General features: G+C 42.6%; 1 protein-coding gene across 1 annotated transcript in view; it reads right to left on the bottom strand.

Annotated features, from left to right (window-relative positions):
- Positions 1-664: 664 nt before the first annotated feature.
- Positions 665-22,132, bottom strand: part of ADTRP (androgen-dependent TFPI-regulating protein) — a gene marked incomplete at its 3' end in the record, with an annotated part of 25,416 nt that continues 3,948 nt past the window's right edge. The window contains exons 2-5 of the mRNA XM_010084623.1: positions 18,635-18,769; positions 17,074-17,175; positions 5,810-5,925; positions 665-816 (exon numbers count right to left, since the gene is read on the bottom strand). Of these exons, the coding sequence (XP_010082925.1) occupies positions 665-816; positions 5,810-5,925; positions 17,074-17,175; positions 18,635-18,769 (505 nt within the window). The remainder of the gene's footprint in view (positions 817-5,809; positions 5,926-17,073; positions 17,176-18,634; positions 18,770-22,132) is intronic.

Raw genomic sequence — 22,132 nt, 5'->3', positions numbered from 1 at the left:
TAATAATAATAATAATAATAATAATATCCCACGCCAAACCCCCAAAGCTGCTTCCTCCGTTCTTCCAACTGTTGAATGTGTCCTCCTAAACTTTTTTTTCTCACTGCCCATTTGTCCAAGTAGGCTGACTTTAATTTTCTTCAAATCAGTACTGATGATACCACTACTGAAGCAAAGGAGAGATGTTCTCGGGTTTGTTAAAACTTTCTGAAGCACTGTTTCACTCCCGGAGCTGCTGTGATGCTCTCACCTGGGTACACTAATGCCTTCCTGTAAATTGTCAGTAAACTTTGTCATTCCCCAGTCAGGCACACACTGCGTGATGCAGGTGTTAGAGTTTTAGTCGGAGAGATTTTGCTTCTCTGGACCCTTGTTGGAGAATGAATTCAAAGTCCAGTGTTCATACTGGTAAGAGGTGCTTCTTGAGGCACATTGGAGAAAACTGTCTCAGCTTTTTATCTACTAGGGCTGGGATTCTCGCCCTGATTTGTTCTCTGTTAGTAACTGGTTAGGTCCTGACAATCTCTATAAGGAACCCCAATGCCACCCCCCCATGTACAAGGGCCCCCTTCCTCTCCCCACCTGCCTATGCAATCCCAGGAAGTGTTTCAGATAATTTTTTTTTTTCGTATGGATAGAAGAGAAAAGCAAAACTTGGACTGACCCCATATCATGCGGTTGAGGAACTCCCCGAAGTTGTAGAACAAGACGATGATGGCAAGGCTACCAGCAAAAAAGGCTGCTAGCCCAGCTGGGCTGAACAAAGCAAAGAGAGGATATACCCACTCTCCCGTTACGGAATAAATCCACAGGACCCTAGGCAAGGAGAGAAATGACCTTTGGTTAGGACCATTCAGTTAGAAGAACCACTTCATGATTTCTAACTCCTGAAGGGCCAAGTTATCAAAATAATCCCGATATAGAGAAAATTAGCTCAGCTGTCGATCCATCTCCTTGGCATTTGGGCTCTTTGCTGTGAAGCACACTTGAGCCACTGCAAAATTAGAGGGGTTTCAGCACGGGCTGAAATGCACACGATGTTCTGCTGTCACCCTGCTGGCACTGGCTATTAACAGCAATAAAATAACAGTAAAATGGCAAAATGCTCCAAAATAGGGATGTGCACTTGGCTATTATAAGTGAAGCTTAGCCAGATAAGCTCTCACATGTGTTTGCTCTTTACTTACAACAGCTTTTCACCCCCTATCCAGATCTCGAGGGCCTATGGAGACAAAGTGCTGCTTTTTACTGTCTCTATCCTGCTGCTGCTGCCTACTGTTTTGGGGAGTGGAAGGAAGTTTTCAGGAGCAGAGAGGACAAGGGGAATTCTCCAGCACCTTTCCTCTTCATGTAAGAGGAGGAACCAGGTGGGCAGGAAGGAAACATATAGCTGCTTTGTTCCAGAACCATTTGCAAAAATGGTTTGGAAAAGGGAAAGAAGGAAAAGGATGAATGTCTGCTCTATAGGGCCTCTTTTTTCTCTACTTAGACCCTCTCTTTCTGCCTTTTTCTTCTCTCAAAAGCCATCCTGCATTGGCTGTCAGTTCACTGATGTTATTTTCATTGTTTACAGCTTCTAAGAGTGGCTGGTAGCAAATGCCTGGACTCAAGAATATAAAAAATGGTCTTTATATATTACATACAGGTAAAAATACATATTTATTGGAAAAAAATTATATATATTTGTATTGAATATGTAAAGAATATAAAAAATAGGGCAGGCCTCCAGTGATTGTTATGAGGATGTGCCAGTCTAATGACAGGCAGCGCTTCCCTAAAAAGAACCTTTGAGTCCAAAGAGTCCTAAAAGGCTTAATTCTTGATTAAAAAAAAAAAAGCACATTTGAGGAGTTTGCCATACTTTCCACCTCCAGTGCTAACACGGGGAATGCAATCCCACTCTCGCTGAAGGCACCCAGCCTGCCACCTTACGCTGAGCATCACACCTCAAAGAGAAGTGACAAACAGGCTGCCCCACCAGCCTGGAAATGTGTCACCAAACCAAGGAACGGGAGAGCGCTAAGGAAAAAAAACAAAAAAGCAAACCACACATGTCTGAAAAGATGATTTCTCATTTCTCTAGTTAGAGTGGGAAGGGGTAGGGCATGAAAAAGGAGGGGGCTTACCTGGCTTGTGAAGAGAGATTGGCTAATCCCCACCTAAGGGGCAGAGTGGAGAAATGGAGGGGGCTGGGAGTGCAGCTGTTTGGGCTGAGCATGGAAGTGGTAAGTGTGGAGACTCATTTTCATGATTTAAGAAACAAACTGGGCTGTAAAACATATAAGTAATTAAAAAAAAAAAAAAGCCTGCACAAAAGGGCACAGAGAAGCTGAGGAGAAATACCAAAGTCTGGGTGCTAACAGGAGCCCATGCAAAAGTCAGCAAGTGTTCTTCACTGCGTAGGGCTACCGTTTTCTTAATTTGTCTTGAACGGTAAAACAGAGAGTGACAACTCTCTTTATTTTATAGAAAGAGGAACTAGATTATCCTGATGCAAATCAGCCAGCTGACATGCCCGATATGAAGCACTTCAGCCCGTATTTTTGAACCTAAACAAATGACAATGCAGGAGCACTGCAGTCCTTTCAGCTTTCTGACTTGGTGGGAGCTTTGTGTTGCCAGATTTTTATCTTGGTGTGTACCTCCAGATTCCTGAGCTTACTCATTTTGGTCACAGAATGGTTGACAGGTTTTGGTTTTAGTTTTTTGGGGTTGTTTTGGGTTTTTGGTGTTTTGTTTTGTTTTTGGTTTGGTTTTTTTCATTTGTTTTTTTTTTTGCTAAGGATTACACAAAATGCACCCCACAACTGGCAACTGCATATTGCTCATTTCTCATGGGTAGTCACCTGTTAAATATACATGCAGGATTCAGAAGCTTATTTTTCTGAAGATTTCATTTTACTAAATTTCAATTTTTACCAAGATTTTACGTTGGATATCAGTGAGTGAGTCAGAAGCAGACAATGCCCAGAATTGTGGGGAGGATAGACTCAGAATAACAGCCCTGGGGATAACCAAAGTTGCCAAACCGCTATAGGACAGGGGACAGCATATAGATACCAGACAGAGGTGATGTGCTGTCTCAGTACAGCTGGATGCAACTGGGGGATTCATCCTGTCCTCTCATGACCTCTCTATGAGGCAGATTAATGGGACCACTGTATTCACTAAAGGGGAAAAAAAAAAAAAAAAAGTATCTCTAGGGAATTATTAAATGGGAAGATCCATAAAGGAGAAAAAAGAACATACTGGCCATGTGCGAGCTCTGAGCTCTCTGAGACTGTGGTTAATTCAGAATTAAAAGGTTGTGAACTTAAAATGAGCATGCAGTGAAGGAAAAATATTTTGATTCCTAACAGAGGTAGAATATGGATATACTACAAGAAAGCCACCAATTTCTAGATTTAATTTGGTTTGGGTTTTTTTTCTATTTTAGTTTTGTACACAGAGTGAAATCTATATTCACTTGCAAAGGTAGTTTGAATTTTTCTCCAAAAACACATGCAAAACTGTGAAGATTAAGCTTTATTTTATACTAATCTATTATCAGTTGCTTCTTTTAAAGATTTAAAATGCTAGCTCTAAAATTTATATATTCTGCACTCTATTCAATGTGATGACTCCAGGAGTAAGGCATTACTTAACGCAACCAGGAGACGCAAGATCCGTCCTTGCGAGATTTAAGTAACATTTTTCTTAGCCCTGGTGTCCCACAACTGGAAGCCACCTTTCCTTTTTGAGCTCTACTGGTATTCAAAGCTACAGTGGAGCCCTGCTCAGAGGCAGGTACCTGGTGGAAGGAGTCACTGGCTGCTTGGTTTCTTGCTGCCTCGCAGGGACCTGTCAGTTCTCAGCCCATTGACACCGGGGAAGGGGGAGCACAGCAGTGACAGGGACAGTTCAAGGAGATGCTCTTTGGAAGGATTCTGTTGCTTGTGAAACAAGGTGCCCAAATGGGGCTATTGAATCACTGGGTTGCAGCACCGATAATAGAATGCGTACATGTGTTAAGATTTCAGTGCACAGGCTAAAAAATCTTTTTGTTAGTTGCAAGCTGTTGTCTCTGGTTGCAGGGAACCAAGACAAGGAGGGAAAAGGAGAGCAGATGGGAGGTGGTTCCTCATTGCCTCAGGAGGAGAGAAAGCAACAGCACTGAAATCCTAGTATCATTTGTCTGGTTATCAGGGTTCTGGGACACGGGACACGCGCTCTGAGGCACCACCTTCCACTCAGGACCCCGGTGGCACCATGCAACGTGAATTCAGAGAAGATACTGGGAACGCTCAGATGTGTTGAACCTCGTGTTGATCCTTATCCTCTGATGAGGATTCAGGTCCTGGCATGAGCCATGTCTCCTGTGGGGTGAAATTGCTCAGGTGGTGGGGGCTTTAGGAGAAAGCATGGCACATGTGACTGCAAAAGTCGCCTGGAGAGCTGTCTGGCCTCAAAGACGTAAAAACCAAATGCTGTCAGAAGGCAAGAAAAACAAGCCTGGCATTAAGCAACTGAGTGAACCAGAACATAGAAAAGGAATTTAGGAAGCTGTGGTCGTAATCCTACTAGGCTCTGGGCTGGATTAGGATAAATGGCACCTAACTTGGTTACACAACCTAGCAGTGAAGTCCATTGCTTCCACAGCCACCCTGATGGGTTTCAAGCCACAAGAGCGTTTCATCTGTGCAGTTTATTTTCTATTCCAGATTCTCTTTCGGTGGGCTGAAGGTACTCTGTAGCTGAGAGTAAGAACTGGTGGGTAGGAATGGGAAGGATGGATTCCCCCATAGTCTCAGTAACTTCTCAGAAAGCTTTGCACGAGGACAAGTCCCCTTCTTGCTGACTAGTCGTTCTGTATCCTCCCCCATAGGGCCTGGGTGTTTCCCAAGCTCTAGAAAGTGATATCACAGCATACCCTGAAACTATACAGACCCATTCCTGAGCTAAGTCTCAACATAAGGCATCCTCAGAGTGGTCTGGAGTGTTGGCAGCTGCCCATAATTAATGGAGTGGGCAGTGCCTCCTGACCCCAGCGCTGCAGCTGGGATGCAGTGGTCAGGAGCAGATGCAATGAGCAGGAGTGGATGCAAACCCAGCTCCAGGGGTGTGCGACACGCAGGAGATGGGTGGAGATGCGGGCCTGGTTAGATATAGTTTATCCTCTTAGGATCATCCTCCGACAGGTTGGAGATCAACTGTGGCTCTTTGCTGGAAATGTGGGTGGTGTCCACCAGGGGAGTGGGAGGTGGTAGTGGGGCAGATTATTCCTTGCTACCCACCAGTTTGCACCTATCTCTAAGTATAGTTTTCTGTCTCAAGTTTCTAAACCCAGCCATGTGTCCCGGTGTCCTGGTTTTGGCCAAAACCAGCACACCCTGACACATACCAACCTGAGTTTTACTCTCTTCTGCTCTGGTGACCCCCAGGCCTTTGAGATGTGGTGGTTTTGCAGTGAGCAAGACAGCAAGCAGAGATAAACCTCATGGTACTGGTGAAAGGAAGAACTCCGCTCGCCAGCAAGAACTCCAAGTACTCCAGAGTTTATGGCAATTTAGTTGCCTGACCTTAAGAGGCCTTAGAAAAGCAGGAGGTACCATGTGTGGTCTCAGGAGCTGCATCATGTTTGAAGAAACCTGCTCTGCCAGTGTCTGGAAATAGTTTTCATGGGTCTCAGCTGAAGTTTAAATGACATCTCCACAGAACAGACTGCTGTCTCCCGTGTGCCTGGGAGGGAACTTAACCCAAGTAAAGCATTTGGCCTCGTTTTACAAAGCAGATCACTTGAAGGAAATGTTTTAAAGTATGTAATTCTTACCAACTGATATAGAGAAAAGCAGCAAATCCTAATAGGATCAATCCCTTCTTCTTTGCTGGGTAACGGTGTGGCGTGGCAAAGATTTCCAGGACAGCAAATGGCAGTACAGCCGTGTGCTGAGGAGAAAAGAGAGCCAGTCACTGACCTGTCACAGGGCCTCGCCTTCGGTCATTGCTGATCACAAAGCTCAAGAGCCTGCCTGTGAGCAAAGGATCCTTTCACAATGCTGAATGCAATTGTATACAAATGCACATACCTTTTTTTTTTTTTTTTATAGTGAAGAAGTACCCCTGCAGTAACGAACACAGAAATTTTCTTGTTAGCGTGCTGTAAAAAGTACCAGAACAAAGTTCACCTTTTGAGTGGTCTGCATTACTTTATAATAGGTGAGCCTTCCTTTTACATTTTATAATGCAATAAATTTTTTGGTAATTCCTATTAGAGTACAGAAGTATTGAAGTCTGTTGTTACATGTGTCTGAGAATGACAAAAGTCTCCTTGAACTCATTAAGCAATTGCTGAATTATTGTTATATGTATTTTATTTGTTGTTATTTGTTATTTACTCCAGTGCAATTGTAGTGTGTTGTACTTCTCTCTGTAAACTGAAACACGTGGTGGTAACCATACAGAGGACTTCAGTTAGCTGTGATTCAAGATGACGAAGGAACTTCAAATAAGCTTAACCCAGAGTTAGTAAAGAGTTAGCTTGCTGGAGGAGCTTTTTTTCTTCTTCTCTCTCTTTTTTTTTTTTTTTCCCAAAGATTTTGAATTTTATTCAATAGCTTCAGTTTCAAGGGCTTTTATGATGATAGTGGTCTGAGATGGAGGATTTCCAGCACAGGGCAGGCAGCTTGCTGGCACTGAGTATTTTGTGGTGGGGAGCTGCCTCCAGGAGGGATGCTCTTTACCTTTGCACCAGCGGGGAGGTTGGGAGCACAGCAGAAGTTCTTTTGGGCTTGGATGTTAAATGGACAATGTGGGGCTCTTGGGATGTTAACACCTCATCTTGTTGGCTGATTTATTGCAACTTCAAAAAATAATTTGTTGGGGTGAAATTTCCTCACTGGAATTTTTATAATATTCCCTGTGCATGCAATTGGTAGTTTTCAGTTGCAATATGTAGGACAGAAAGCTTAAACAACTGGGGACCAACATAGCAAAAAACAGTCAATGAGGTGCAACAGCAGAAAACTACAGCAACAACTGTAGCTGACAAGTTGGTTAAATTCCTAATACTTAACCAAATAGTTTCACAGGTGGTTGGGGAGGGGAGAAGGAGGGGGATGGCAGCAGAGAAAGATAGACTGACTTAAAAAAAAAAGAACTAATTTTTTTTTTGTTTTTCCCTAAAGGCATGACCTGCTGGGTGTATGGAATAAAGTTTCCTCTTGTCCAAACTGGTTCTAGTACCTTCAGTGTAGGTATTTGTCAGAAGCTGTGCTGATTGTCTGATATGGTAGCATGGTGTCAAACTGTTATTGATGTGTATTTATAGTATGAGTTGCCACAAAGACACATTAAATTCTTTAAATGCACATCAAACTACACAGAGCATGCATGAAAAAAATTCTGTATCTATTTGTTTAAGAGGCAGACATCCATTTTTCTATGCTGCTGCCAAGTGACAGCTCACTGCGTGTCCCCCTTCAGCTCCCCCCATCCACAGCGCAAGGAGCTGCTATTTGTACCTGGCTGTCCTACTACCAAAATAACCATTCCATCTCAGTTATGTTTATTCAGAGAAAAGAGATAGAAAAGATTTATTTGATGTTCCAGTTTCTCTCACTTTTTGGCACTGAGATTTTTCTCTGCTCTGTTTCTCAGAGAGGTTCTTCAGCTCTACAACCTGTTTGGTTGATAGCAGAGGTCCAGTTGTATCAGTACAAGTGATTTCTGGATTAATTTAACCAGACAGCGCACACAGGTTCCATATGTAATCCCTGTAACTGTCTTTTAGTCAGAAATCTATCTGTTAAGCTGCTTTTAGGATGCTTTAAAAAAAATTTATTTTTCATAGGTGTTCAATAGTTTGTCTTCGAATAACACCAAAATGCCCACGCAAGACAGGAATGACGGAAAACTTGTACTTTGTCCTCCCTGTTAGGCTTTAGCCTTTTGCAGGGGATTTGTCCATTATGTGAAGTGGATATAAGTCCTGGTTTTCATCTGACATCCAATAGGCTGCAAAAATTCCTTTGGGATACATGAAATGCCCTTGCTAGTCATTTAATTAATTTAAACACTTTTAACAACGATAAGCTGGTTGTTCCAGCTGTATTATAGCTGTCCTAAGAGGGATTGGGTAGAAGCGGCTGGGTGGAATAATCCTGTGTTGAAGTGAACAGTTTTTAGGTGGGGGTTATTTTATATACTTATTTCCTTAGTTTGGGGCTTTTTGTTCTCAAAAGGGAATGCCAAATAACTACAAGTCAGCAGTGTGATGCTGCTTTAATAGAAAAAGAATGTGGCGTTCTGGGATGGTATTAACAGGAATGTCGTGTGTAAGAAAGACCTGGGAAGTGATTATGCTGCTCCACTTGAATTGCTGAAGTTTTGGCTGATGCTCCCTCCCTGATTTGGGGCACCCCATTTTGACAGGTGTGGATAATTTGGGGCATGTCCAGAAAAGGCCAGCACAAACAGCAAGAAAGTACAAACAGGAAAGCAGTCCAAAGACAGGTGTAGAAACTGAGACTGAATGCATTGTTGTGTCTAGAGAGAAAAGGAAAATGAGAGCGGTTTCAAAGGCTTGAGAGGCTGATACAGGGATGACTGCAATGGGCGACTTCTCCATGTCCATTGCCGGTAGGACCAAGGGCGATTGTCTCAGTTTTCCTCAAGAGAAATGTAGGTTGACGCTGAAGCAGAGGATGAAGACATGGAGAAATGGGGGCTCTCCTCTTCCAACGGGAGCAAGGACCACCACCATCTCCACTCACTTATCCAACTTCTTCTGTTTCTCAGTTCATATATCTTTGCCCTGCCGTACAGGACCTGAATCCCGCAGGAAAGGGAGAAGAGGAGAGAAAAGCAGAGCTTTGCACCGTATTAACAATTCCTCATTTGCCGCACAGGAGTGAGTGACACCACACTGGATGAGGCTGGAGGCACCCTGCGCACCAACAACGTGGGGACAGCATGGTATTGTCACAGGGAGCAAAAACCTGGGGGGTGGCGAGGGGGAGCCCGCTACTCTAACACATACATTGGCACTGTAGATGAGTAGCAAACCAGTAGTGGTCTCAAAAGACAGTTTGGAGGTCATCTTTTTATTCTGTGTTGATTTAGAAAATACTTATTTGCTAAACTAGTCATTTTTGGCGGGCTCCTCCACTTATGGAGGAGTTAGAGAAAATAATCAGGGGTCCATAAATCAAAAGAAGTCTGTAAGTCACTGGCAAAGCTGGAAAATTTGGCTGCTTTAGGAAATAGCCAAGAGTTTAGTGGAAGGCATAGGTTCACATTTCTGCTCTGCCTGATTTGCAGGGGCTTGAAGCCAAGCTTCCCACTGCCTGGAAGAGTGCTTCCACCTCCAAGAGCAGTGAAAGCATTCAGGAGTGGGGCTGTCTGCCTCCAGGTTTGTGAACAGGTTCTTAAAGGTCTTGGATCTATTCTTATTTGGAAAAAGGGAAAAAAAGGGCGGGGGGGGGAAGGAATTTGTTGTGGTATAGGAAAGCTGCTTTCTTCCCAAGTCCAATGGTGACACTGACACTGGCATGTGACTTATGTGTGCTGTGTCTTCTGTACAAATAAGTGTATCTTCTAAAAAATATTTTGCCATATATTAAACCAATGTTATTTATGGATAGATTAGCTTATCGCTAGTTAGAGAGAATCACTGTATGTGTTAACTAGACATGCGTTTTGTAGGGCCATTGAAACTTGCCATGGAAATGCCTTCTTGAGACACATTTCTACAATTGTTCTCAGCTACTTCATGCACCCCAAGGTTGAAAATTATTTGGTTTAGCTTTATTTTTTTGTGGATATAAAGCTGCTTCATTTTTTTTTTTTTTTACCCACTTCCTTCTGATGTACACACACACCCCAGGCCCAATAAACAGGGGGGAAAATCTTCCCTTGCACGTCTGCTATCCCAGAGTCTACTGGTCACTTTACACATTTCTGCCGAGCCCAGTTTATCCATTAACAGTAAAATCTCGGTGGAATTTCTGCCTAATAACCGAACATATTTACGAGAGTGGATGCGTATTTATACAGCAGACACCGGAGGAATGCGTGGCTGGCTGCAGGGTGCAAAGCCTGCCCTTTCCCTGTGACATGCAGTTGGCTTTACAAATTATTTTCCTCTCACAGCTGATAGACGTTGACTTTGGCAGCATCGTTAGTGATAGACCATATATCACGGTTAAGTGTATCTACTGAAAGGCTTTAAAGACTTCTTGTATCCTTCTCAATAAAAAAAGATGTATTTTCTCATTTGAGTTATTTTTACCGTAGGTCTCTAGTGCATGGTCATTAAATATACTTTCAATCCTATTTAGCTGCACTTTATATCCTTAAACTGACTTATGTCTGAAGAGCGCAGTATTTGGATGGGGCTAAAACAAAATATAAATTTTGCCTCTTGCTTTAAAGAAAACTTAATAATTAAGCTCAGATTGACACAGATCAAAACATTGGCAAAAATTGCTGGAAACAGTGACTCATTTTTTATTTCAATTAACAGCTTCTCAGTTTCACATATAAACAGTGAAACTGTCAAAAATAATTACCACAGAGGGAGAAAAAAACTATTTCACTCCAAGGTAAGGAAAACAGGCTAAAACAATAGCTGTGTGCACTGATCAGAGTAGCAATGAACCAAACTGAATCACAGAGATTTTCTTCTCTTGGCAGGAATCCTGTTAGTACCTATATTTATATTCTTTGAAATATTATTATATTTGCTTAATAACCTCCAATTGTTGAGAAAAGCCTCTAAATTTTGTAAGGACAGAAGTATTTTAAATGCCTTTTAAAAATCTATTTGTACAGTGGAAAGATAAATGTTATGAGACTTTCAAAATTATCAGAAACATTTTGTTAACTAATTACACATATAATCTGAATTCTGATTCCAGACACTTAATTTAAAAATCCTCTGTGGCCCTTTTTGTCACTTATGATTTTTAACTTGGGTTTGGTTTCTTTGCTTTTTTCCTGACACACTGGGGTGAATCTGAACTGGTTATAAAATTGCAAAATTTGTTTTTGTTGCTCTTAAACTCTGGCATATGAATACAGGGAGAGGAAAGTTTCTTAAACATATGCTGGACTTTATCTGAAATATTGGCATGTTAACTCATCTCCTGTGGAGAAGAATGAAATTATAACGCTCGCCTGCTTCTTTATTTTTTGTTTCCTACCGTATGTTGTATGTTTCCCAGGATACGTTTCAGGTTCATGAGTTTAAACTGAGATAAATAGTCCTCTCTGGATATTATTTCCACTGTTTGGTAAGACCATATGGAATTTTTACTTCCCGTCTTTTGAGTCATTTGTGTATTTATTCGATGGTATATCCTGGTTTTGCTGTTGAGCATGTAAGCAAAAGCAAGTTTCCTGGGGCTGAGAAGACAGGGTTGGGTAGAGTTTGTGTTCAGCTGCAGGCTCCAGCCTAGGCTGAGTTTTAAACCCATGAATAATCTCCCCAGAGCTGCTGAGATCACTCGTACACCTCACGCATGTGTCGCAGTTTGACTCGGTTTGACCCTGTTTGACTCCAGAGTGAAGGAAATGATGCCTGGGTTGACCATAGCTGTTTGTTTCTAATTCATCTGCATTTACATATTCTCCGTGTCTGCTTTCCATTAACATGGAAGGCTATAGTGGGGAATTTTTCACAAACAGTTACCACTGGCCAAACTAAACTCCACTGGGCACAGTTGGACACCATCAAGTGCTTTTGAAAAACTGCCCGTGTTTCTCCTTCCAGACAAATTCCCTGCAGAGCTTGTGTGCTGACAACCTCTCGTGGCTGATACTCATGCTTCTCTCTTCTCCGTCAGTATGTTACTGCAAAGAAAAAGTAAAAACTCACTTTGGGGCTGTCTTATGAGTCTCACGAAGCCAGTATTCGTTGGTTGACCCTTGAGGTGTTTACTCAGTTATTCAGCTCTTTGTTGGGAAATGTCCTCTTGTCTATGGAAATTTTCCTGGGTTGGATGCTTTCAAAAGCAATCACAGCCTGTGTTATCTGAGCATAATAAAACTAAATGGCTTCCTGTCACCATAACCTCTATTTAGTTTTATACTCCTCGTAATTTTCTGAATCTCTATATGCTCTCTCCTTTCTTGGCTTCATTTTGGAACAAATTCCCTCTTTTGGTTTATTTTGCTATGACACAGTCTTCATTCAAATGCCTCCTTTAAAATTTTTCCTTTGCAATCTGTCCTTATACATTTTTCTTCCTCTATTTTTTAGGGGGGGAGGGTCTTAAGTATTATCGTTCATTTTATTTCTTTAACTAGTACATTGCCTTGATTAAAATATTGAGTTAAAGAAATAATTTCCACTCAGAGTTCCTATCTGTCTATTCTATTCCCAGCCATCAGTGCATTTTCAGGGAACCACAGGTTTACATTGTCCCTGCTCACTGCAGGGGGAGTGGACTAGATGACCTCCATGGTCCTTTCCAACTCAAACTATTCTATGATTCTATGATTCTATATTATGGATGGAGCGTGAGGCACAAGAGCCCTGTTACCGAGCAGGTGTGGAGACGAATCAGTCAGGAGGCGATTGCTCCATTTAACTCCAGCAGCACTCCTCTCTGAACCGTCAGCTGCTTTCTGCTTCTGCCCTTTCCAGATCTGACCATGTTCATCTAAAAAGCAGTGGTTTTGTTTGTTTGTTTGTTTTGTTCTGCTTTTCCTGAGACGTGTAGGTAGTTTGGGAGCATTATTGTGAAAAATGGATGAAAGAGCAGACCAGTGGTATGATCAAAGGTAAAAGAGCTTCAGAGATACTGTTTCCTGCATGCACACATGCCTTTTTGGAAATAAGGCTCTGGCTGAATATCCTATTGCTTACCAGCAAATGTTTTGTCTCTGTGTCAATGCCAAGATTTTAATTGCATTTCTCCCTGACATTAGATATGTAATCTAAGAAACTGATGTTGCACTGCAGCTGGAAGCTGACATGAGACTGAAGTGACACATCCTTCAGTCTGGAATATTTGTCTCCAGCTGTTCTTTTGCGGGGTGGGTGACGGAGACTGCACCTGTGCACGCTGGGGTAGCAGCAGCCAGGGAAGATTCTCTGCCATAACATTTATCCATGAAACACATCTTTTCTCCCTGAGGAGATAGGCTTATGTCAACAGAAATGGAAAGTTAAAAAAAAAAACAAAAACCAAAACGTAGTGCTGGGAAAAGCTAAGCATCTTTGCTCTTAAATGTGTGGGGTGATTAATTTCATGTGCCATATCCCTCACACACACATTCTTCTTCTTTGCCAAAAGCTGAATATAATTGGAAGCCTATGAATGTCCATAGTTGCCAGACAGCTTAAAATTGAGACACTGTGAAATGCAAGCAAAAGGAAAGGTTTCTCTCTCATGTAAATATGCAAGAATTATTAAGCATTAAACACCAATTGCAAGGAGAATCGCTTGACATGGTCAAAGATACAATCCTTCACATAGGTGCCCTCACGTAGGAGTAAGAGTAATTTGTGCTCATATAACTTATTTTATTTTCCAGTTGGAAATCAAGCATAGTGATAAAAAATAACATTTCTGTTGATATAGTCATGTCCATGCTAGGAAAGGTAATGGTGCAGCTAGGAGGGTGTAACACAAGCAGCTTGTAAATATCAACAACCTCAATTATGAAAGGGTCATGGCAAGTGTAGCTGTTTTTTTTACTGTCAGGGTCTCATGGCTTGCTTTCAAGGAATATTACTTGTGTGCACCCAGGCTGTTCTTTCACTCCCTTGTATTTTTTCCTTTTGCATTCAGATACTGCTCAGCTTCTCTTCATCGGGGCAAAGTGCGGAGGAGCTTGAGAGGCTCAGGCCATGCGGGGTCTGTTGTCATCTTTGCTGAAAGTCTGCCAGGTAAGGGATTTTTCTTCTGTGCCTCAATTTACACCTCTCCTTTATTCTTCTTTAGTTTACACTATCTTCAGAACCTGCACATTTCATAACTGTGTGTCAGTAAAGTGCCTAGGACACTGATTTTTGTCAAGGTCTAGGGTAACGTGGCTACAGAATAAATTAGGGAAGGAGATGCCTAAACTAAACTTGATCCAGCCTAGAAATAAAGAAAACTGTGCTTTTTACAAGAAAATTTGCATTTTACAAGAATTGTGCCTGACAGACTGAGAATACAAACTTCCTTTACAAAAAAACAATGGTACTCTTACCATTTTTGTGAAGGCATCAGGTCATTGTTGATGTGTATCTTTTCTTTGGTTATAGATTCAAATGTTTTTGAGCAATCTCTTCTGACCCATCATTGCCCCTTTTTGTTTAGCATTCAATTCTGCCAGCCCCTTCAAAATGTAGTATTCCCCTATACTGCCATTAAGTAGAATAATACATGCATATGATTTAATCCAAGCTGTCTCCAGCAGTTAGTCGCCTTCTGGAGAGTATCCAGATGTTGCTGGAAAAGAGATGACTGGGAAAGAAGTAAACAATTTCACTTGATAAATGGGCCAGCGTATCTTTTGACTCAGCCATCTCCCATTTCGAAAATCTTGTTCAAATAAAATAATTGTGCTTGAGACATAAGTAGGTTTGTTTTTTTCTTTTTCACCCATGAAGCTCAAAGCTTTGTATAAAGATGGTAAAACACAATTATCCCAGACAAACAGAAGTGGAAACTGAGGCACAGCCCTTGGGTTAAGCTCAGTAGAAAGGCAAAGAGAGAAACCCAGGTAGTCTGGAGTATTTGGCCTCCTTCAAATATTCTCAAGATTCCTTTCTGCATTAGCCATCCTTTCTGCAAAACAGAAAATGTTTCTGCTCAGGGTGCAAAAACATGCCTAAAAATGTAATGTTCTCTGTACGGCTCTGGGTTACCAGGTGGGCAACGACACTTTCCCACTGTAAGAGCAGTAAATGTGAGAAAAATAAATGGCTAGTTCATTTTTGCAAGGAAGGTGCTGCAGCATCACTGTGAACTCAGGGAGTTTGGTATTCCTGAAGTGTTTTTGCATGATTATTTTTTTAGGTTCGCTCTTCAGTTACATAACAACATATGTTTTCCCTATTTACAACGTTAAAATAGACTGAGAGCAAAAAAAAATACTCCCACTGCAAATGATATGGCACTGACATCTACCACTGATACACCGACGTCTTTTTCCACCAAAGCCAGCTAGATGCTGCCTCAATCTGCCGTGAAATGTCTGTAATTTCAGAGCCATAAAGTATAGCAATGCGCAAGGCAATGAACCCGAAGGAAAAGCGTCTGCTTGGCAGTCAGAACTTGGAGATTGTCCCTTAAAGTGTTGGTAGCTCCCTAGTGTTCCCAGCAGATATTTTGGGTTGGAAGAAGGAAATGCCTCAGCTAAGCCTGAAGGCACCTGTTGGAAGGTGTCCCAAAACGTGGGGACTGTCACTAGCAGGGATTAGTCTATGGTGGTGGCAGATGTTTTAACGCTCGATAGCGACTGGAAGGAAAATTTCCCACCCAGGAACTGTCAAATGCAAGATGTCTGCAGTGTATTAAGAGCTTTAGAAAGAAAATACTAGGTTGTGATAGAAGTTTGCTTTGTGTGAAGTTTCTCTCTTGTCAAAATAATTTTGTGGAAGAATTGTTTTCCTTTTTTAACACCTGTTTTTGACATTTCTGAAATGGAAAAGCTTTTTGTTGTTGTCAGAGTGACTCTGTTACAAAATTTAGATGTAGGTAGGGTAAGAAAGGAGTTATAACAAATACGTTTGACGGATTCCTGCAAAGAGCTCTTGCACACAAAATAAAAATGTACATTCTAGCACCTCTCAGCCTTCCCATGTCATAAACAAATGTGGAAATGGAAAGGGCAAATTCTCAGCTGTGCACCGGGATTAAAACAAGCAGCAAAGCTCAGCTCCACCCTGTGCCCTCCCCTTCCCCAGCACCTCCACTGCCGTCACGATTTTAAACTTCAACCAGCCACCCATACCAAAACCCTGGACCTGAAACAAGTGTGATGCTGAGGACAGAAGGAATCTTTCTTTTTGGTAGACGATGCTTTTGAGAGAGAGTGGTGCCCATTTGTGGCCGTACAGAGGTTTGGACTGCCGCGTAAGGGTCCTGGTGGAGATGGGTTGGTGGCAGAGAGCAGGTGATAAGGTTAAAGTGCACGATGGCTGCAGTATATCACTTGGATGGCAGCGATGCGGACGTGCCTGTGTGTGTTTGGATACCCGGCACACGTATCTGGATGCACAGATCTAAATCAAAACCTGTAGCAAATGTCTCAGCCAGAAGCCCCAAAGCTTCCTGCATTTGCCTTCAACACACGTCAGGAGCTGCTGCAGTGGGTTGCAAAGCATCGTACGTAAGAAATGAAGTCTGGAGAGAAACGAGCGTTCTGTGTGATTATTTCATCCTTTCTGGCTTCTCTGATTCAGCCTAGCGCTGAGCCTCTCCCTTCTCTCCCCCTTCCCATTAGCCCCACGAGGCCTCCCTGACCTTCCAGTCCACCCACGGTTTCCATGTTACTGTCAGCCTCCTTACACTTGACTGATGAGAAATATGTGATTATTCAACACATCATAAAAACAGCCAGAGCAAATGAAGGAGAAATCTGGAAAGTATTTATAGAAAATCTGTAAACAATCATTGCAATTCAGCTATTCAAAGCTGTGCACACATTAGCTTATTAGCTGCTGAGCTGTCAGATGTTCTTTGGTTCTTTCACCTTTTTAAAAAAAAAAATTAAGAACTGCATTGTTATAGTCCCAGCCATTTTGTATTTTATAGACTCCTGTTTGCAGAAACAGTTTTATTTTTTGAGCTACAGTAACAGAGAAGAGATTATTCTTTTTTTCCCCTGTGACTACACATCATGTCACTGACTTCAGAGGTTTCACAAGCACCAATTCACTGACAGTCCCTGTGTGCTAAAAGGCTTCTCGAGGCGACTTCAAGCACATGCATCTGTTTGCTGTGCGCAGCTCAACGTCAGATTCGGATAAGTAGGAAGGAGGAGGTGAGAAAGAAGAAGCCACGAAACCCTTCTGGAAAGCGACACAATGCAACGGTGGGATGCGCACTGCAAAGCCTCTTTTCTCTGCGAGAGGCAGGGGCGTTTCTTACTCACCATAGCGTGATTTAACCAGCATGGGATGACTCCATCAAGGCTTTTAGGGTAAACCAGCTCTCGATTGTAGGTATATAGTGTCCAAAAGGATATAGACACAAACTGGAACCAAAATACAAAATGAAAGAAATGTCAAAATGAAAGACAAACATAATGGATAGGATTTGGCTAGCGCTTTCATCTCTGAGAAGGCAAAACTTCTCCTACATGAAAAATGGTGACATTGCCGCATAAACTCACGTATCTCACGTTGCAACATAAAGAAAGGAATTTACTCTGAGGTGCAGTGTTCTGTGTTGATACTGCGTGAAAAACCTCCTTTATAAACTGCTGATGCTGACATTATCTATGGAATTCTAGATTAGCTTTAAACTTTTTTCTTTTTTTTTCTTTTTTTTTCCCCTTTGCAGATGAGATCTTTTGATGGTCCAGAAGGGATGAATCCTTGAGCAATTGACTGTCAAGCCACAGCATTTGTTCTATTCAGTAACAAAGTAAAAACAGATCTTGGTAAAATAGTTCCCATAAAACTTACCTTTATCTTCACAATCCATAAGCCTAATTCCTAAACTGCAGGTGCAAGCTGCACGGTGGGCACCCATTTTTTTCCCAACTGAGGAGTATTTACAGTGGGAGAACTTCACTGGAGGAAACGAACCCTGGTATCTGTTAGTGATACCTGGAAACTGATTTGCCCTTTTTTTTTTGGCCTGGCTTTGTATTTGAGCTCACTTTGTGCTTGGGGTTGGAAACTGGGGGTGTCAGGTGCTGGAAGGGACTGCTCTGTGCCTCTGCCCGGCGGGCACAGTGAGGATGCCTGGGGGGAATACGACAGCAGCATGGTGAACACTGCTGTGCAGGGAAGATAAATCAGCCAGGCTCTCTGTCTCCATCCCTGGCAGGACTGTTTTAGTGAGCCAGCTGGCTGAGCTGCTTGTGGACCAGATTTAAGCAGCGCTTCTCAGCCCTTTGAGAGTCAGAGGTGGCTGCAGGCTTCACTCAGAGCACCACCTCCACGTAGAAGTAACCCATCAGTTCCCATCCAACCCCCAGCACCAGATAAAGAGCATTGTCCGGGAGGGAGAAGGTGATCCATGGCGAATCTGATGTAGGCTGTGGCTGTATTTATTGTCCTGTGAATCTGTTTCTCTCCAGTGCTTATCTAAAGCCACACTGGAGTCAGAAAAGGAGATGTGAGATTTTGCTGTCTCTTAGGTACCTTCTTATGTCCTACTGGCCCATGCTGCCCTTTAAAGAAATGCCCTAAGTCAATAAATCCACAGCTATTTGGACCAGTAGATTAACAGAGAGGTTACACCTCATTCACCCTTTGGGGTCAATCTGTGTTCACTAGGGGACAGCAGCCCTAAAGTTTGTGCAAGAGGCTTTGCATTCAACCAGGACATGCTCAGCACCATTTCTTCTTCTAAACGGTCCAAATCCATTTTCAAATAGGTAAAAGAAAGCCTACGGTTCTTTTCGATTTTATAGCCCTGCATGGTATGTTATACACCCCAAATAATTTATGCAAACATTATTTTTACACACAGAGGTTACTTACTGTGGACACGGGGAAAGCCAGGACACCGAAAATAAGGTCTCTGCTGGAAATTACGCACTTAGCACATCGCAGTTCCTTAATTAGTCTCAACACATCAGCCAGGAAGGACACCCCATAGAAGAGAGCCTGCAAAACCTAAAGTAATTACACCTAATGAGGGAAACTCATCCAGCTTTCATTAGCACGATCCTCAATGAACTCTGTTCTCGCTCTTCAGGGAGCTGTTTTGTTTGGGAGCTGCCAGCCTGCAGTGAGGGAAATAGCTGTGGGCTAAATCTTTTTTTTACTAACTGAAACTGATTAAATAAAGTTGCTCGGGAGATAACTCTTTAACAGTATCTCCTTTAATAGACTAAACAGAGATGTGTGATGTGATTCAGGTGGGAGAGGTGGAAGGATGTGCTGAAAGCCAGCTCCTTCACACTCCCCATGTTAACTGCTATGTTCAACGTACCTGAGCAGAAGCAAGAAAGAATAAATTGTGCCAGGAAACAATTGCTAGAGGGCTTCTCCCACCATTTAGCCAACACAGGGCCTTCTTTCCGGGGTCTCAGGGTGCTGCTGATCTCAGTGTCAAGCAGCTCAAAGTGCTCTAACATGAGAATGAGGTGCAGAAGTTATCAAAACCAGAACCTCTTTTGCTGAGCTCAGAGGGATTCAGGAAAGGATCTCAAGTGCTTAGAAGCAGAGATACAGACTTCATTAAATAAAACTGAATAAGTTAAACTATTTATAACTAACAAATTTTGGAGGGGGTTGTGTTTTGTTTAGTTTTTTTTTTTTTTCTTTAAATCATTTACAAGTAATGAGGGTGGTGGTCATTGGGGAGAGTGCTAGGAGGATTTGGTAAAGAATTAAGTAAGTGCACAGTGACAAAACAGAATCCTACAAATTGTGTATGAAATTGTCACAATATTGTGGTTTAAGCCAATATTGCTTTTCTGATTTGTTCATTTTCTCTCCTGACACTACACAGCGGATCAAGCTGAACCGGATTCATCAGATGCACGAAGGCAAAGCCTTGCAGAAAAATACTTCTCCTGCTGCCTTGGATTCAGCACTGAGTCTAGTTCGGGTCTGTTAACTCACGGGGCAGCCTCTTTTTCAGGCTAGGGTGTCCCAGAGTGATGTGATACGGGAAATGCAGCCTACTGCGAACGCTGGACCAGCTAGCAATGCTTACATGGAAAGAGGCTGTGTTACAGCTTTCAGTATGAGATCTCTTTTGCCATGATCTTACTCTGAATCAGATATTTATTTAGAGCAAAGTGTCTGAAGTTACAGCCAGCTACTTCATCAGTTTCTGAAGGAGCTGATGGGTGGTGCTTGGGAGGGGACAGAATTAGTGCAGTGCTTTTCCATCAGAAATTCCAGTACTATCAAAATAGCTGAGGGGAGGAGGGGACTTAGGATTTCACCATGCCCATCGTCAAATAAGGGTTTCTGCAAGCTTTAGTTTGCAGAGGCTGATTCTTCCCCAGGGAGCAAAATTACCATAGTTTGCATGACCAAAGTATCCTTGTAGTTATCCATAACCATCACCACCCATTTTGCAGCTTTGTAGCAAAGGGGAAAGATGCATCCTTCCTTCTCTATCCTTTCTGCAGTCCAGATGATCATCCCAGTAGCCTGCAGCCAGGTGCCACTGGTGGAGTGTCCCCACTCCCTGCGCAGACCCTGGCCCAGGGTCACCCAGGACGAGGTATCAGAGGTCGTGCACCACCCAGCTCAGCTGCAAAGCCCCATGTTTCCCCTTAAGAGCATGGGCTGAACAGCCACATTTTTACATAAGAAAACCCCAAGCAGCTTCATCAGAACCCACATATGGTTTTGTTCAATTCTGAGGCACCCAAACCAGCTCTTTTAAATGTGGTTTTCTCTCTGTGTCCCTCCTCATTATCACAATTAGCCTCTGTGACTCCAGGCACAATTTCAGTCAGTAGGGATTCAGCCCTCCACGTCACGGGTCCAATTCAGAAAAGTCCACACTGGGGCTCAGCGTACTTAGACCCAAGCACGTGCTCAACCCAAACGTCAGCCCAAGTCCTTGGCCTCACCAGGACACCAAAACCAAGTGGTGGAAGAGCTAAGAAAAGCCTGGTAATAAACAGCAGCTCTTGTTACACCCTGTAGCGTCAGCAGTAACTTTCTGTAAAAAGCATGAAAAATGAACATGAGGGTGGTGACAGCCTGGTGACACATGGTGACTAATTGCCAATAAAGCAATTAGGGAGAGGCCTGGTTCCCAGAGGATGGGGCTATTATTATCTTGTTCATGGTCAGCCTTACATTAATCATGGGACAAGGATAGGCTGCTCCTTCCACCCCCCTTCAAAATTAACTAAAGCAAACATTTCTGAAAAGAAACAGTCCCAAACCAGCCAGATTCTCAGCCTGGTAAATGTTCTGTCATATGCAGGGGAGGACAATGTTATCTTCTGTATGGAAAATGCTTATCGGAATGTGTAACCTGACCCATTTCTCTGGCTGAGCACAGAGAAGAACAGCTCCTGAAGAAGTCTGAACTCAGTCTCAGGAGCTGGTTTTTACACTGCTCATAGCTCTACCCTTGTCCGTCACCATGGGTTCAAAGGGCTTTCAGTCAGTTTGTGATCACCGTGTATTTCCAGGAGCAATGGAAGAATAACACAAGTAGTTTTCAAGCCAGTAAACTGAACCTAGCTAGAACCATCCCTAGTAACGCTCAGTCTGGTACGCTTGAGTCACAGCTCCAAACCCATGCTCTTCCAGGCTTGTTCCTGTAAGAAAGGTGCATCCAAATCTCACAGCCCTTCATTAATGGGAAAATGTTGACATAAAAAGAAAAAAGAAAATTACACGAAAACATCGAATTATTCCAGATGTCCTGTGAATTTCCCAAACAGCAGCTGCTTATGGAATATAAATCCACTGGCTGCAAATAAAGAGGATCCCCTAAAGTATTCCCACACAAACAGAAGGAAGACTGGAAGCATTCAGAAAGCTAGTGATTAACCCAAAGAGGAGAATATGGATATGATTATCCCTGTTGGAGAGATGCTGTTTTCTTCTCTGGACCCTGCAGAGCACCATGGCGCTAGGTGCTGTAGAAAAGCTTAATTTGACCAGATCGATTTTGCAAACTGAGGGTCATAGTGACAGAGACAAACCTTAATTTTTATCTGCTGCAGTGATCAAAGGGGTGTTTGTGTTTGACTAACCTGACGTGATTTACTTTCGTGTATAAGACCTAGCCATATGTGTATACTGAAATCTCCAACTAGTACAAATAAATCGGGCTCCAGGCTCTGCCCTTAAGAGCGGGGGGGATAAATCAAATATTCTGAGCAGGCTATTAGATGTAACAGTCAACCTTTAATGTAGACACACATCCATTCACATGATAGTGACCTGGGAAATATGCATACTAAATACTGTGTCTATTTTGAAAGTAATAAAAAAAACCAGCTTTCAACAGAATTGAGAAGTATTTCAATTACGAGACACAAAAGTGCAAGG

This window comes from Pterocles gutturalis, unplaced genomic scaffold, assembly GCF_000699245.1.
Source record: "Pterocles gutturalis isolate BGI_N339 unplaced genomic scaffold, ASM69924v1 scaffold7551, whole genome shotgun sequence".
NCBI lineage: Eukaryota > Metazoa > Chordata > Aves > Pterocliformes > Pteroclidae > Pterocles > Pterocles gutturalis.
Note: the sequence above shows the minus strand (reverse complement) of the source record. Positions and strands in the feature narration are given on the sequence as shown.